This window comes from Nematostella vectensis, chromosome 8 (genome assembly GCF_932526225.1).
Source record: "Nematostella vectensis chromosome 8, jaNemVect1.1, whole genome shotgun sequence".
Lineage (NCBI taxonomy): Eukaryota > Metazoa > Cnidaria > Anthozoa > Actiniaria > Edwardsiidae > Nematostella > Nematostella vectensis.
The window spans coordinates 7,165,818-7,182,851 of NC_064041.1; the positions used below are offsets into that span (position 1 = coordinate 7,165,818).

A 17,034-nucleotide genomic window follows, 5' to 3' on the forward strand; every position below is an offset into this window, starting at 1 on the left:
ATATGAGCATAGATGCCCATTCCCGCTCCCGGATCTACAGAAAACATGGTGAAAAATGCTGATTTCTCTCAAATGGGCTCGAGGCAAAAAATTTTCAAGAAAAACTTGATTGCTTGGTCAAATCTTTTTCTTACTAATCTTGAAAAGTCCTTATACCCAGGCCTTCAAGAGATTCAACGGTTATTTGCTGAAATATTGCGAAAAATGTGTTTTTAGCAGTTTTTGCGGAAAGATGTGGAGTGAATCAAAATGTTACAATTTTTATTTATTGAAACTAGCTAAACTAGACTTGACATAAGTTATCATTCATAATTGGCTGTTGTATTTGTAAAACATTAGGGTAATAAAGGCTAACATGGAAGCTTTTCGAACGGGGTGAATTTCGCCGACAATTTTTAGGGTCGAAATAATAAATATATATGTAACTTCTTCCACAGATTTCTTTTGATGCGTTCTAGAATGCAGAATCGAATTGTGCTTCAACAACCTTATATATTATTGCTATTGATCATTTGTGTAATTCTCTTTTTAATAATTCATTGGGTATTATATTATTATATACACTAAAATTTAACAACATCGCTAACCCATGCTTACAGAGCGTGAAAGAACGCGCCTCTACACCAGCATGGTTAGGCCTGTTCTCGAATATGCTGCCCCGGCATGGAGCCCTCTCGCCGACAGAGATCTCCAGAATTGGGAGCAAGTCCAAAAGTGCTCCGCGCGCTTCGTTACCAGCACCTACCACACTAGAGAAGCACTTCCGTACTGGTGGGATCTTTTAATTGGGACACCCTAAAAGTCCACAGGCTGCTACCGCAGGCGTGCTGTTATATAAAATCCACAACAACTTTATGAACGTTAAATTCCCGCGGTCGTGAGTATGGTGAAAAAACGGCCATGCCTCAACTTGAAATTAGATGTTCTTATAACAAAAGAGTGTATAATAGAAACAAAACAATAATGTGGGAGGTTTCATAAGATCTCTTAGAAATTTCTGTGTGAGACCGCAAAAAATGTAGCCGTGATTTATCATCAGGGAGGAAGCTCAAAATCTAGTCAGACGTGAGTGGGCCATATGTTTTCTTTTAAGAATGTTTAAAAACATCAGAGATGATGCTATGATGGATTAGCATGAGTGAAATGCGCCGATCACCGGTTTTTATTATGGAATCGCCGTCAAGTCGATGGATATGCAAATGATTTAGATTACAAAAAGTAAGCAAATAAGAGAAAAATAGAATCTTGGATTGATACGTAAAAACACCCGAATTCTGAAGTGTAACAAAAGTCTGTTCTAATATAAACTGTTAAAATTCGATATTTTTAATGAGCTTATCGCATGGTAATGAAAAAAAGGGTGTTGCATAAAACACGCGGTAAAGCAAAAAGAAAAAAACGCACTTCTCCAAGACCTTTGCACTCGATATCTAGCTTTAAAGGAAAAGAAAGGGAGATAAAAAAAAGGCAAAAAAGTAAGTAATACTTGATGATGAGTTGATTTTTATTGTCTTGTGACATTTCGTTGCTCTATTTGTGGTTCCAGTTGATTCAAAAGTTGTAAATAATTCGCTCAAAAGCCAGGCATATTCTTATCAAATCAAATCATTTTATAGCATATTAACCCATTGACTCCTGGCTTTTTTGGAGCTGAATTTACAAAAAACAGACTGAAAACAGATACCTCTTCCCCTATTCTGAGTTTTATACAGCCCGTCAAAGTCAAACACAGCTGCACCATAGTCAGCGGTATCCAAGCTTTCCAACAGTGCTTTGCGGTCCCCACTTTTAATCCCTCGCCGTTGTGCTGAAGCCAGCACAAGTTGATGGTTGCTTGTATTTTTCATCAAAAATACAGCTATGAGCATATTAGGAGAGTGTCTCAGGACATCATGAAGTCTTTTGGGGCATAATTGAGTGCTTTGCTTATGGATATTTGCAAGCAAAGGTGGATTCATGATGATTTTTTTCTTGTTTGGCTTTGCCTGGATGAGAAAATAATTTTCTAATGAATCACCACAGCTCTCCTAAATGCTATCTTTTCTGAAAGCAAATTGATTCCAAAATTGTTTACACTGCTATTCAGGGTCTGTATGACCTGGAATTGATTTGTTTGGCTTCGGGGTGAAAAGACTTATAAAAAACCATCTGGGGAGAGTGTTGACTTTGGGGAGACTTTGGGGAGAGGAGTGTTGACTGGCCCTCCCCTCGTGAATTTTCCCCTGGATCTCCCAGAATGCTTTGCAATACGGAAAGACATTTTCGTGGTTGTACAATCCTTCAAGGAATGGACATTGTGTTTTGAGGCCAAGGAAATGTACCTAGAGGATCAGAATAAAGGTATCTATTTGTGTCTTGAGCTGTGTTTGCTGATCTCTCTCCCTTGTGTGGTATTTTGAGCGTTTTATTGAGAGGGGTGATTCTGCTTTTCTCTCCTTCTTCGATTTGAGATTTGTCAAAGAACCTGTGCTATTATTTGGCTTAAGAGTAGATACCAGCACCTAGGTTGGATGCATATCTGCAAGACCATTTATCCCTTAGACTGATGCCTGAGTATCTTCATCTTGTTGTGTTTATTTTGCATTTATGAATTTTTTGGGTTAAGGGTACTTCCCAAAGCCGGTACAGGCCGGTTGAGGGGTCAATGTGTTAAGGAAGTCATTTTTCGTAATTTTGATCGAAAACTGAAATGATACTGTATTTTACCAAACTAACCGCGCACGAATGTGATTGGTATTTTTTTCCGACAGATAAAATGGCTCTGTTTTACCTAACTTCTAGTTCATTTTACCGGTTATTTTGCTATTTTGAGATATCATAGGCTCTGCACAGCTCGGTGGTTTGCCCATGTGCACGCGCGTTTTATACCACAGGGCCTTCTTTAACCCATTCACTCCTGGGTACTTCTGAGCAAAATTGTAAAAAAAAAAAGACTGAAAACAGAAACCTCCCCCCCCCCCCCTATTTCAAGTCCAACACTACCAGTTAAGTTAAGCTACCACTGGCCCAAGACGGTATGCCGTAAAGTTTCCAACAATGCACTGCGGTGTCTTTTCAATCTAGCGACGGCATTGCCACAGCCTGTTGCTTACAACAAGACACGAACACGCGCTATAAAAGGGGTCGCTCCGCCCCCTTTTTGCGCATACTAATCAGTATCCAACATGGCGGCTGGTAGCGTTATCAAAGGGGGGAAAGACAGCTCGAATAAAGCATAATAAAAACTGCAATGGAGAATCGTGTGGCGCTGAGGTTTGGGCTGGTCGGACTCCAACTATCTGTGAGGATGTCGCCGTGATTTCAGCACGATTAAGCGGGAGGAAGTGTGTTTATGAGGACGCAGCGTGAGGTATGTCCAAAACTACTTTCTTACCTTTCACTTGGTTCTGGTAAGAGTTCAAATCGTGAATCTTGAATCTTGAAAAAAGGCGCTTTAATACGGCCAGAGAAAACGCAACAATAGACTACACACGTCTTTTCAACTAGTTGTTTTTTACGTTTCATTTCTTTTGTTTTTCGCCCTATGTTTACCGTAACTATCATTAGAGACAAATAAAGAGCTTGGGCTACCTGTGCTTTCATCAGTTGCGGACTTCTATCAAAATTACGAAATAGGACTTCCTCGATATGCTATAAAGAGAAGAGGGGATTTGATAAGAATATGCCGTGCTTTCAAACACTTCAGTGCGCAGTTAGTCTGGTAAAATACAGTAATGTCATTTGAGGTTTTCCATCAAAATTACGAAAAAGTACTTCCTCAATATGCTATAAAATGTAAGAATGGATTTGATAAAAATATGCCGTGCTTTTGAGTGAATTATTTACAACTTTTGAATCAACTAGATCCGAAAATAGAGCAACAAAATGTCATACAAGACAATTAATCAACTCATCATCAAGTATGATTTATTTCTTTGCCTTTTTAATCTCCTTCCCATTCAATCTCTTCCTTCCCATCCAAGCTAGATATCAGTTGCACAGGTCTTGTAGAAGTCAATAAAGCGCCATTTGCTTTCCCGGGTGTTTTAGGAAAATCCTTGTTTTGGCTTATCAGCAACCCTTTCCTTCATCACCATGCAAAGATAAGTTCATATAAAATATCGGATTTTAACAGTTTCTTCCTTACAGTTCCTTGATTCAGTGGACATTGATGGATTCCATAAAAGTTTTGTGAACTTTCAAAACGATTCATTCACGGCATAACCCAACGAACGACTCAACTCAACTCTGCAATCTCCATTCTTTTGACACGAGCTGCTGTTGATGTTTACCAGAGTACTTCGTCAAAATATGAATCCACTTTGATAGGTTTTCGCCTTAAAATACGAGCTTGAAAGTAAGAGTAAGTCTTCGTTCAGCAAGTTTGATTTCTAATCTCACAACTGCGTAGAAATCGTGCGCATTGTTAAGACGCCGGCATTTTTTCGCGCGCAAAAATTCAAAATAAATTTATTTTTATTATAGATATGTTTCTTTTTTTCACCTCAAAAAGATCGAGGATGGTTTGTAGGAGGTGTGTAGGGTATTCAATTTATTATTTTTCATTTTTTTTTTGAAAATTTTCAGTGTTTATGACACATGGGAAAGAAAGTTTGTAGAGCTCCGCACTACTTGACAGTTTAACCGAGTCGCCATCTACCCACGGGAACGGCCTTTTATACCGCATATTTATATACAACAATTTCTAGAATCACTGGGTTCTAATATTTTTTTCGAATCTTCGGCAATGCAGCCTTCATCAGGATTCGGCAGCATTGCCGAAACGTCGAAAAAAATAGAACCCAGTGATTCAAGAAATTGTTGTATATAAATAAGCACAAGACAATCACTGCACAGGACCAAAAATACTACTGCCTTTTATACCGCAGGTGCAGCCCCTGCGCGCCCCCGCACAACATGGGTATTTTATACCGCAGAGGGCGCGCGCGCGCCACAGTTGTATAAGAAAACAAAGCAATAGGTGCGCGTTTTTTACTTAAAATCACTTTGACATAAAAACGAAATCGGTTACCCCCATTATTTTATTTGCTGAAATAGTTAAATTGATGATGATATTGATGATATAATCAAACGGCTTATATATTTTTTTATTTACCAGGCTCAAACTGAGACTGTGGCAAGATCTAACTTAGGATATTGCGCTTAATGGACAGCCGCGCCTATTAGTTTAAAGACGATCGTGTCAAAGTAGGCTTATATCTATATACTAGACAAGAGATTCAAAACTTTCTTAACGTGTTTGAAGATTGGACGACACGGTTATCATAAATGGCGAGCAAAAGCTCGGACCAGAGATCCAACTAAGCTAATAACTATAATCGCTAAAACACAAGAATACAAAGAAGATCCCAGAACATAGGCGTCAGCTAGCATAATTAAACGAAAAGTAGGTACTATTCCCTCGAAATTGATTAGGGTTACCTCTAAACGAGGCTATAAGGGGCAACTTGCCATAGGCAGCTCTTAGTCTCCCCGCCTTTCCTCCCCACTCTCACAGGAAGCCCTCTTCTCCTCACTCTCACATGTAGCCCTCGCCTCCCCACTCTGATAGGAAGCCCTCTTCTCCTCACTCTGATAGGAAGCCCTCTTCTCCTCACTCTGATAGGAAGCCCTCTTCCCCCCACTCTGATAGGAAGCCCTCTCCTCCTCACTCTGATAGGAAGCCCTCTTCTCCTCACTCTGATAGGAAGCCCTCTTCTCCTCACTCTGATAGGAAGCCCTCTCCTCCTCACTCTGATAGGAAGCCCTCTTCTCCTCACTCTGATAGGAAGCCCTCTTCCCCCCACTCTGATAGGAAGCCCTCTTCCCCCCACTCTGATAGGAAGCCCTCTCCTCCTCACTCTGATAGGAAGCCCTCTTCTCCCCACTCGCACAGGAAGCCCTCTCTTCCTCACTCTCATAGGAAGCCCTCTCTTCCTCACTCTGATAGGAAGCCCTCTCCTCCTCACTCTGATAGGAAGCCCTCTCCTCCTCACTCTGATAGGAAGCCCTCTCCTCCTCACTCTGATAGGAAGCCCTCTCTTCCTCACTCTGATAGGAAGCCCTCTTCCCCCCACTCTGATAGGAAGCCCTCTCTTCCTCACTCTGATAGGAAGCCCTCTCCTCCTCACTCTGATAGGAAGCCCTCTCCTCCTCACTCTGATAGGAAGCCCTCTTCTCCCCACTCGCACAGGAAGCCCTCTCCTCCTCACTCTGATAGGAAGCCCTCTCTTCCTCACTCTGATAGGAAGCCCTCTTCCCCCCACTCTGATAGGAAGCCCTCCCCTCCTCACTCTGATAGGAAGCCCTCTTCTCCCCACTCGCACAGGAAGCCCTCTCTTCCTCACTCTGATAGGAAGCCCTCTCTTCCTCACTCTGATAGGAAGCCCTCTCCTCCTCACTCTGATAGGAAGCCCTCTCCTCCTCACTCTGATAGGAAGCCCTCTCCTCCTCACTCTGATAGGAAGCCCTCTCTTCCTCACTCTGATAGGAAGCCCTCTTCCCCCCACTCTGATAGGAAGCCCTCTCCTCCTCACTCTGATAGGAAGCCCTCTTCTCCTCACTCTGATAGGAAGCCCTCTTCTCCTCACTCTGATAGGAAGCCCTCTCCTCCTCACTCTGATAGGAAGCCCTCTTCTCCTCACTCTGATAGGAAGCCCTCTTCTCCTCACTCTGATAGGAAGCCCTCTTCTCCCCACTCTGATAGGAAGCCCTCTTCTCCCCACTCTGATAGGAAGCCCTCTTCTCCTCACTCTCATAGGAAGCCCTTCTCTTTCCCTCTCATAGGAAACCCTAACATCCCCTCTCATAGGAAGCCCGAATCTTCAGAGCCGTAAATAGAAGTAAGCTCGCCAGACATAGCTTTTGTGACCGGTTAAAAAAAATTTTCTGGGAGATGATGGCATCACTCCCCTACCATATGAATGCTGATGGCATCTGTTTCGACCAGCGGCCTTGCTCTTGCTGTCACACGATCTTCCGTTTTTCTGTCAATTTCTGCAAAAGAAAAATAAACACTGATTATAGCAGACACCGTGTTACTTGCTATATATAATTAGAATTCTCTTGAGGGAAGGGTAAATATTTGTTATTGTTAACCGTTGATTATCCTTTTAGGGCATTTTGATAAAAAAAAAGAAACAGTATAAGGGTTTTGGATAACTTTTCTTGGTTTTACGAGACATTGTCCGAAAACTTAAAAAGCGCTCTAAACGCAAAAACTACATAGATGTCTACACTACTAATTATTCTCACTTAATATGAGGTGCACCCGAGGATGCCTTCGGAGAGTGGTTATAACAAGAGAAGGTCGCAAAAATAATCAATACAAGCAACGATGGAGGCTGTAATGAATAGTGCCCCTATCCGTCATTCTTTTAGCGGATAAAAAATTGTAACCACGGAAACGGTAACCAGATGCTCTCGAAATCAAAGACAATATCATAAGCCGACTTTGCCTTTTTTCAACGAAAAATTTCTTGTTCTTTGTTTCTTGTGTGTTGTGACTAAAGAAATAATGTTCAGAGTCGACTAATGTAATCGGGGTAAAAAGATATAGGGCAACTAGGGCAACATTTTGCAGTTTACAACTAAAAACGTTCTAACGTTGGAGAGCAATTTGAAGTGTGTTTCTTATCCCACAATAGAAGGCGAAAAAATATGTCGTATGATCTGCAAATTTGAAAACAACTAGGCTTTGTAAGGAACAGACGTCTTAAAAGATCTTACCAGGATAGGAGAATCTCAGAACGCAAGGTGACCTCGGCTCTAAGTTCTGGCGCCGCGGCAGAATGTCTAGCTCAATTCCAGTGATGTGGTCGTTTGCTATGTTATAAAAACATCCACAACACCTCGAAAGTATCTCCTTAGTGCGCCGTCTCATCTCCCTTATACAGTAGAGGTAGATTATTGGGTTGATAACGGTGTTGGCACAACACATAGATAGGAATATAATACGTCTAAGGTAGATCTCTTCGTATGAGTCCCTTGCAGAAATAATTGCCCTGGCCAGAGTATACAGAACAGGGACACCATAAGGAATGACAAAGGCCAGGATCAGCGAAGCGAACATGTAGCTGTTTTTGAGTTGCCACAAAGTGAACCCCATTGAGGCACTGAATGTGGAGTTGGCTTGGAGAGGGTGGGCTTGTTGGCGGCGGCAGTGTAGGAACTTGAGGACACGGACACTCATGACTGTCAGGCTTACGGCGGGGATGATATACTGTATTACTGATATGGCAATACCGAGCACTTTTGTCTTCAGGTTTTCGTTATCAGACCTACAAATAAAGGTGTGGTGGTACTCGTCAACTTGGAACTTTTGCAGGGTGGCCGAAGAGCCTGGGTACGTCATGGCTACGATAACGCCCGCCAACCACGCTACTTTCACAAGTCTCTTGCACGTCTTCCTATATGGGACTTTATTAGGCCGGTAGATAGTCAAATAGCGTTCAACACCGATCACGATCAAATTAGTGATGGTGGTTGAGATAGGGGATGTAACGAAAAATGAATAAAATCGGCATGCCCAGTCGCTATTTAAGAAATCACGCAAGAGCTCCGCGACTAAGAGCGGAGTGGATACGAGGCTTGTGGCAAGACTCGACAGCGCCAGGTTCCTGATGAAGAATGCTGTTAGCGTGCGCTGTAGCGCTCTACGATTTACTGCAACAGGGGTCTTCACCAGATACAAGACCAGCCCATTGCCGCAGCACGACCCAACTGCCATCAGAAGCAAGAACGTGGCACAAGTCCATCTGATTTGAAGAGGGATCGGCGCCCAAACGTATCTGCTGTCTGATTGGTTAGACATGAAGGACTGTTGATCCGATTGGTTTGTTATGAAGGGTCGCTGATCTGATTGGTTGGGCCTAAAAACCTGGTGAAAGGAAAAGAAAACAAATGAGCTCTCTGATGTCGCAATCTTTTTGTCTTATATTCTTTTGGACAGTCTTGTTAAATCCTATATTGCGAAATGATTTTCAAGATGATGATATTGAAGAAACACAACATATATAACATAGTACAGAAGCCAGTCTTAGATAATGCTGAGCCCGCGGTACGGCGAAAGTAGAACCCTTAATCCCCCAGTCCGTGGACCTGTAGGTCAACAGTGTACCAAAGCTACAGGTGCGCAGACTTAGCGTATCCAAGTGCCCGTTTCAGGCAGGTAACGCTTGGGAAGTTGTGCTTGACGTCGTGGACGTGCGGGCGTGGTTTGTGGCGCTGTTGAGCCGCGCTTGTGAGGGCATCGAGTGAAAGGTTGGGGCCCTCCTCTTTTCCGTCTGCAGCATTGCAGTAGTCTAGAGATGAGCCTGACGCGGACGCTTCTGCCCTGGCATGGACATCAGGGTTGCCGTCTGGTGTGGTGAATGGTGCGAGAACTGGTTTATTCAGTTGTTAATATGGCTCGGCTGGGTAAATGGCCGTCATCACTCTTTCCAAACTTTGTGGGGGCTGGGCTGGAATGGACGATGAAGCTGAGGTGTAGGAGCGTAAAACGTCGATTACGTAATGGTAAGCCGTCCCGAGCCGTCCTACTTGACACGGTACTTGTCATGTCCTAATGAGTCAACTATTACCCTTGAGCGATCCAACTTTTAGGGTGCGGCCCTTGCTTATTCTGTAGGATTCTCTCGCCGACGGAGAGAGGGCGAAGAGGTCGGGATTGGGCTTGTAGTGTTTCGATGTTTCGGGTGAGGCGGGTTTTGGAGGGCGTCCTCCGGCTTTCCATGCCTCGCGCCATAGTGGACGTTAGAATTAGAAAATATGTCTAGGCGTGTGACGAATTAAAATGTGTCGCGTAGAGGTCTTCCCAAGATGCTTTGCTCAGGAGATAGGTTGCAGTCAGCATAGGGGGGTATTGCGTAACTGCAGCATAGCACGTAGGAAGCAGTCGTGGTCAAGAGAGCCGGTGGATCTTCTGTTTGACATTAAGAAATGCTTGGCGGTCTTTACGGCCCATTCAGCCCGATCGTTAGACTGTGGGAAGCAGACAAAAGACAGGCGGTGTCTTATCCCCATATGCGCAAGAACTTCTCTGTTGATGTGAACTCCGTCACTACAGAGTCTGATTTGGGCAACCGTCACTACAGAGCTCCTCTGGCACGCCGAGAGTAGCAAAAAACGAGCATAGTTGGCGAATCAGGCCGACAGAGCTTGCAAGGTTGGTTACTGCTGGGGAACTGAGTACCTCGACCCATCCGGAGAGGCGATTGCCGAAAACGAGGTAAGGGCGGCCTCCGGAGTTTAAAGAATTGTTGGCAGAGGTAAGTGGGTATGACCACGTGGTCCTAGTACAGAAGGACTCCTTCTTCCGCTTAGAGGAAGTCAGTCGCGAATGGTCCTGAAGCCTCCAAGGTCTGGGTTGGGACTGTCGAGTCTGTTTTTTCCCTTGTTCGAGTTGATGTAGGATGTTGCTAACATGTGTAACCATGAGATCATTCCCACCTCCTCGGTACTGCGGCGGATCGTGGCCATTACTGCGGACTCTTCGGACCCTGTATCGTCGGGAAAGCTCTGCGGTGCTTGGCTAGGGCTGAACCACGAGCAAGATGGTAAGGGTGCCTCGAGGCGACATCTGGTTCATGGTTACTCTTGCCTGTCAGATAGATATGTGATTTCAAAGCGCCAGGAGATGAGAGGGAATACGTTGTTTAAGACGAAATAGGCGAGTGTTCGTTATTTAATCAAATGTGCAGTCCCCAAGATCTTCGTGAATTGTTAGTGGTTAGTAGCTATTATGAGGTCATCACATCCCTGGGTGAAATACCGTGTCTGTTCTAAGCTCCAGGCCACAGCAATTGCTTCTCCCTCTATGGCTGCGAAACGCTGCTCAGCCAGAGAAAGGAAACGCGATCCGGCTAGTGTGATTTTCCAACCATCGGAGCACCAGTCTGGGGCGCCGGAGGGGCGAACGCAGTGCTGCTTTAGTAAGAAGTACCAGTAGTTTCTCGGTGTTACAGATCACCAAGATGGCGACGGTATTGTCGTTTGTTGGTTTTCCACGTGTCTTTAGGGATGCGTCGGGCCAGGTGGAAGGGTGACTCCATGGCAAAGGTCTCCCTTAAAACAATTGTTTAAGGGGTGATAGGTCTACAGTGCGAGGGGTTGAGCCATGATGCTTGCGAGTGATAACCATTCCATGTAAGGTGACTGGCTCGCCGTACGGCGCCCCAATGAAGGTGTGGCGGCAGTCGTGGCCCGGTCTGCTGGCGTGGGGGTTGGGACTGTGGTGACTGGCGAACTATTGCTAATGCTGTAGTGATGAGAGGGCGGATATGAAGGGCGATGGTAGGGCGTTTCGTTTCGTTTTGTATCGATGAGTGAAACAACAAAGATGCATTTTGGTCTCATTGTGCGCTATGGTAAGTTATGGGAGAAGACTTGGCCTAGCACCTCTGACTTTACCCACACCGGCACATTTCTTGACAAAAGTAATACCCAAAACTCAGAGGATGCTCCTCTCTATCCCTCTGACTTAAACTCATACCGGAACTCTAATCGACAAATATGTTACATCCATAACTCTCTAATCTGACCGACGAAATAACTATTTGATTGTCTATCTTTATTTACATGTTTTTTTGTCTTTTTTTCGAAAAGTGCCGCCAGTTATCTACAGTAATCGACAAATCTTGGAGGATTTTATCGAAATTTTTGGTTTCTCTAAAACTCCTTAGTAAGATTTTTTGTTTCTCTAAAACTCCTTAGTAAGCTAAAGGGATAAAAATTGGACCAGACTGTATTGCAATGCGTCACTTTTTGAGATGGAGTTTTTTTTTACCCCAAGCAATGGGGTTCGGCGGCATGTAACCTCGAAAATTCGACAAAACTTAGAAACGCTAAAATCGCGAACATTTTGACATTGAAATCATCATGACCAGGACAGGTGGACAGAAAAGAGAGAGATGAATAAATTTTCTTACTTGTTTCCGTTTAGGCAGGTAGGTAACATAGGCTACCGATCGGTCTAATATCAGCTGTGTGTTCATTGAATTAAGATATCTGAATCTAGGTATCAGTATGAGCCATGTTCTAGTTTAATTAAGACTTACCAATCGGTTTAAGAATCTGCCTTGTTCTATTTTAAGTAAGGGATTGTACTGATAGGTCTGATATCAGTCGTTTTCTAGTTTATCTAACGGATCTAAACCTAGCCTAATACCATTTTTGTGTGAAATATTTATAGATGATATTGCTGCAACCCCATCTACTTAAACTGGGTTACTGCATACAAAAGATTTTAATGGAATCAACAACTTACCCAGAACGATATTGATAAGACCTTTTTTAGTCGGCGACGCAAGGGCAAACGAGAGGACAAGACTAGTGTCTACCCAGCATCTATCCTTCACTTAAATAGGGGCGTTGACGTCATTAACCAATTATAAATTGAAATAAATCTAAAAATAACTTTTCAAATAAGAAAAAGAATGGTTGTGTCCCATTCTATAAAGACATGTCGACGTGAGTGTTTTACACGTGTATGTAGTAGGCATGCATGCAGTCCCCTCCCCCCCCCCTCCATCTTAACATGTCTAAACGCCTAGACTGCATGCGCAGCTTCTACATTCACGTGTAAAACACTCACGTGTTTTCATAAAAGGACACAACCATTCTTTTTCTCACCGAAAAAAATATTTTTAGATTGAATTCATTTGGGTTGCGTACGTTTTATATTTTCCCAAAATTAAGTCACATACGTTTAAATATCAATGGTTGTGTCCAACAACAGGCTATAGGATAGTTTAGTATAGTGGTTATAGATGAAATGATGGTGGCTAATGTTTGTCTTATCTACTCAGGCTATCTCCAGCACTTTATAACTCCCGAAGCGAGCATGGCAACATACAGTATGCGCGATTCTTAACCCGCATTGGTACAGGGCTGAGGTTTGACCCAGATTTTAAAGCTTCAGGTACTGTTCTACTGCGCATAACTAGCGTATACTACGTGACGAGTGTGGCTTTCTAGATCTGATCCTGGGCGTAGCTATGCAAATTCCACAAAAGTCCTTTAAAATTCAAATAAAATGTGCTGAAGAGCCGGGACATGGGATTGAGAGATGACTTTATTTTCATATTGTTTTTCGAAAATGGTATAATAAATCTCAATAAAAAAAGCCAGGCTATAAACATTCGTTGATGGAATTTTTAACATAGCAGTCACCGCGACAGCAGTCAAACTTCAACGTAATATTTTTCACGTCAAGCTCCTCTCCTAAGCTTTGTTTAATATAAAGAATCTACGAAAAGTTGACTTTAAGAATCGCTTTATTGTTAGAAAGATAATTTGAGGGTTGAGAAATAGTTTTTGCGTTTGGCAAAAATAAATATGTTACGTTGGTGTCAAAACTTAATGCGAGATAACACATAAAAAGCGCTTCAACGTTTGATAATAAAGAGGGAATAATTCATGGCCTGATAGCTTATCTCGATTACACGTCTTATAATACCTCCACGGTTGGTATTTTTGGGCGGGTGGTCACTTTTGCCCCCCCCCCCCCCTTATTCAGGAGGGATGGCTGAAATGTTATTCCACCAAAATTCCTTATAGACCATTTTAATACAACACATCTCTGGAACTAAATGTTAAGAGAGGATATTACAATTTTGATCTACACTAAGAGCTCCTCTAGCCTAATAACTTAAAAGCAAATCGAGCAAGTCAGGGGGCTAGCATGTTAAGGTCAGACAGTAAGATCCACGCTTTTAATGCATGTTGATGTAACTTAATTCAGAACAAGCACGACATACACATTGAAAACAAGAATAAAAAGGAATTCAAACTCACGTTGGAAAGTAACTTCAGGTGCTTTCTACTGCGCGTGATGAACGCCTCACATGACAAGCGTGGGTTTTTAGATCCTATCCTGAGCGAGCTTTGGCGAATCCCTCAAAAGTTACACCTTTATTAAAAAGCGGCAAAATAAAAGATAAAAATATGCTGAATAGCCGAGCCATAAAATTGAAGAATGACTTTGCTTTTATATTGTTGCATCTGCTGATGGAATATACTCCGCAGTAGCTGACAAAAATCGTTCAATGTTCAATGTTTAAACTTACATTTTTCAAATAAAATATACGAAAATTTTTAGTTTTTTTCTTTTTTTTTATGACAAGGGGAGTGTAAGAGAAAAACATAGTTTTATGGATTTGGCCAATTGTTTCAAGTCTAGTTCGTAATAAAAAAACACCGAAGATAAAACACAGCCATTGAAAATACGTCAACGCTTGAAAATTAAGGGGATGTTGGCTATGGAGAGATCATTTTGATTTCTCGTCTAGTATATTAACAAAAAGTCTATGTAATATTTCTTTTATGGTTAAAAATTCCTAAGGGTTTTGGGGAGTGATATTTCATCAGAATGAATAAGAGTAAAGCGTATCACCAGGTTTGATTAAGTGCCTATTTAGCAAGAGAAACGCCAATTCTTCCTTGACTATTTTTCATACAAAAACAAAAAACAAAAAAACTTTACCCTGGAATAAAATATTTCCAGAAAAGTATATACAAATTTTGACCTGAAAGAGACAGCGGGCTTACAGTTATATAATAGTTTTCAGGCAGAAAGATCCATGTTTTAAATGTATTTTACATAATTCAGAACAACAAAAAAAAGAAATGCAAAAAATCATGTTGGAAAGTAACTTCAGGTGCTCCCTACTGCGCGTGATCAACGAGTCTCACGTGACAAAAGAGGGTTATTAGATCCTATCCTGTGCGAGCTTTGGCAAATCTCACAAAAGTTACACCTTTATTAAAAAGCGGTAAAATAAAAGATGAAAATATGCTGAAGAGTCGAGACATCAAATTGAAGGAGCTCGTTAAAATATAGTCTGGCTATAAGCATGGAATATACTTCGCAGCAGCTGAAAACGTTGTGCAATAGATTTTCTAAACTTTATTTCATATTATGATAGCTTTTTATGGCATTTTATATGCATTTAATGGGCTGAAATGAACAAATCAGCGGGGTAAAATAAATTTAAGACCGCTTAAAAGTTCGCTTGCTTTTTTGAATGAAAAAAAGCCTTATAAATTCTTTTATGCCCGCGCACCTTAATTTACTATATTGTTTTATTGGAATCTACGAAAACATTACCAAAAAGAAGTTTTATTTTCGTCTTTTCATTAAAAGGGAAATGACATTTTGCAAAATATTTTGTGTTTCTTTGGTATGAAAAATGGGCCACCGAGATAAAACACTACCATTGCAAATACGTCAGCCTTTGAAAATAAACAGATGAAGAGGGTTTGGCTTATATTTTATTTTGATTTTTATAGCATATGAGCTTAGCTTTACGGACATTCAAAAAGCAAAAAAAAAAACTACGAACGAGTTCGCGTATTCCTATTCGCGGACAGAAAACTGCTCTGAAACTCAACAAACCCACAGGCTACGCAGGCTACGTACGAGCACGTAAAAACTGCTTTTGGATTTGGCCAAATGTCTTGGTTTTCACTGGTATCAAAACAAAAGCACCTTGGCGTCGTAGCGGCGAATGAGAGTGCCCAGTGTTGTGGGAACCCTATGTATGAGCCCGTGTTATATCAGCGAACAATCACTACCGCTCCACGTGAGAGATAAAGGCGCACGAAGCGCGTTGGAGTTCGGTTGTTCTTCGGTGTTTCCAACGATAATTCGAGCCTTTCATTTTGTCTTTGTTACAAGGTAAGTCGAATGAGTTACTCTAAGCATATTTAAAATATGTTTTTATGCGAAAAATAGTTTAGAGTCCTGGCATTTTGGAGAGTAAATCGATGTTGTTTAGATGTCTTTTAGTCTAGTAGAACGAGCAAGTTATCAACGATTTTTTGGTCAGTAACCTTTTTCTTTTCTAGATCTTTCAAATATTTGGGTAAAGATGCTATATTTCTTGTTATATTTTTGTGCCTACTGTGTTTCTCATGGTGATCGATGTTCAGAAAAGCCTGTGGCTAGATTCCCTCTTACTTAAAGCCGCATTGTCACCAGTTTACTTCCGGTCGATTACGTAACAATCTCCGACGATTTTTAACGGAAAACGCGAAAAATATTTCAAAATATTGAAAGCATTGTGTTTATTGGAAGTTTCTTTGAGGATGTGATGGATAATTTGAAGCGGATGGCCTGTTTAATATCTCGGATTTTAATAGATTCTTTTGTCTTTTAACGGTTGAGGTTTCCGTCGGACCTCCAGAAGTAAACTGGCGACAATGCGGCTTTAAAGCATACGATGTTTCATGAAAGAATCTAAAGCTTAGATTTGTTGTTACGCCTTTAAGAGATTCTATTCACATGACAGTGATTGCCGACCTAAGGCCTGCTCACATGGAGGTATTTCAAATGCACATCGGGCTACGAGGTGGCATGGCGGCTAAGATCCATCCATAGCACACAAAAAATGCTGGACGAAAGACATGTTACGACTTTAATGCAATTTTATTTTCACTGTCAGCTGAAGCAGCAACATTTAACTGATGTGGTTTAAAGACTCATAAGCAACAAAGCCTACATCAGATCCAGGCTCAATTTTAGCGCTGTGCTAAAATAGAAAGTCCACAAATTGTTTCACACTTTAAGAAACCTCTTCTATCATTGTTAAAATCGCGTTAAAATCGTCGAAATGCGGCTCAAAGTTTTAAATAGTTATTACTATTACTACTGTTATTACTATTAGTTATTTATCTACTGTATTTGCTGGTATTATGCGAAGTCATATGAAAGCAACTATATTAAAGCGGTTTTACCACCTCGTGCTGAAGGTCGAAGGTCATGGGAAATTGAAGTATATGTAAAAAGGTTTGTGAAACTGTATTAATCGTTCACTGACGTCCAAGAACAATACAGAATTCCTTTTGCATTTTATGAGTATATTTAACAAAAGATAAGAACAATCTTTGCTTTTTTTGTGTGTTCGTATCGATGCCAGTATCTTGCCTATAGGGAATCTTGCACGCATTGCATAATAACAATCACAACGAATACAAAGGAATTTGGGTTTATTCCTGGAAGTCAAAGTTTTTCAGACTCTGAGCCACTCATTCACATAAAGAGGGAATGAAAATAGC

The 17,034-nt window shown here is 41.7% G+C and overlaps 2 protein-coding genes across 2 annotated transcripts in view; one reads left to right on the plus strand and one right to left on the minus strand.

The window, feature by feature from the left end:
• Positions 1-6,751: 6,751 nt before the first annotated feature.
• LOC116619774 (adenosine receptor A3-like) lies at positions 6,752-9,255 on the minus strand. Its single transcript, XM_048730932.1, has 2 exons — positions 7,708-9,255; positions 6,752-6,975 (listed from the first exon to the last, which is right to left on the minus strand). Exons 1-2 carry the CDS (start codon positions 8,789-8,791, stop codon positions 6,884-6,886), a joined length of 1,176 nt encoding a protein of 391 aa, XP_048586889.1. The 5' UTR covers positions 8,792-9,255; the 3' UTR covers positions 6,752-6,883.
• Positions 9,256-15,551: 6,296 nt separating this feature from the next.
• Positions 15,552-17,034, plus strand: part of LOC116619762 (loricrin) — a 40,605-nt gene continuing 39,122 nt past the window's right edge. The window contains exon 1 of the mRNA XM_048730933.1: positions 15,552-15,655. The gene's annotated coding sequence lies outside the window, so the exon portion shown is untranslated. The remainder of the gene's footprint in view (positions 15,656-17,034) is intronic.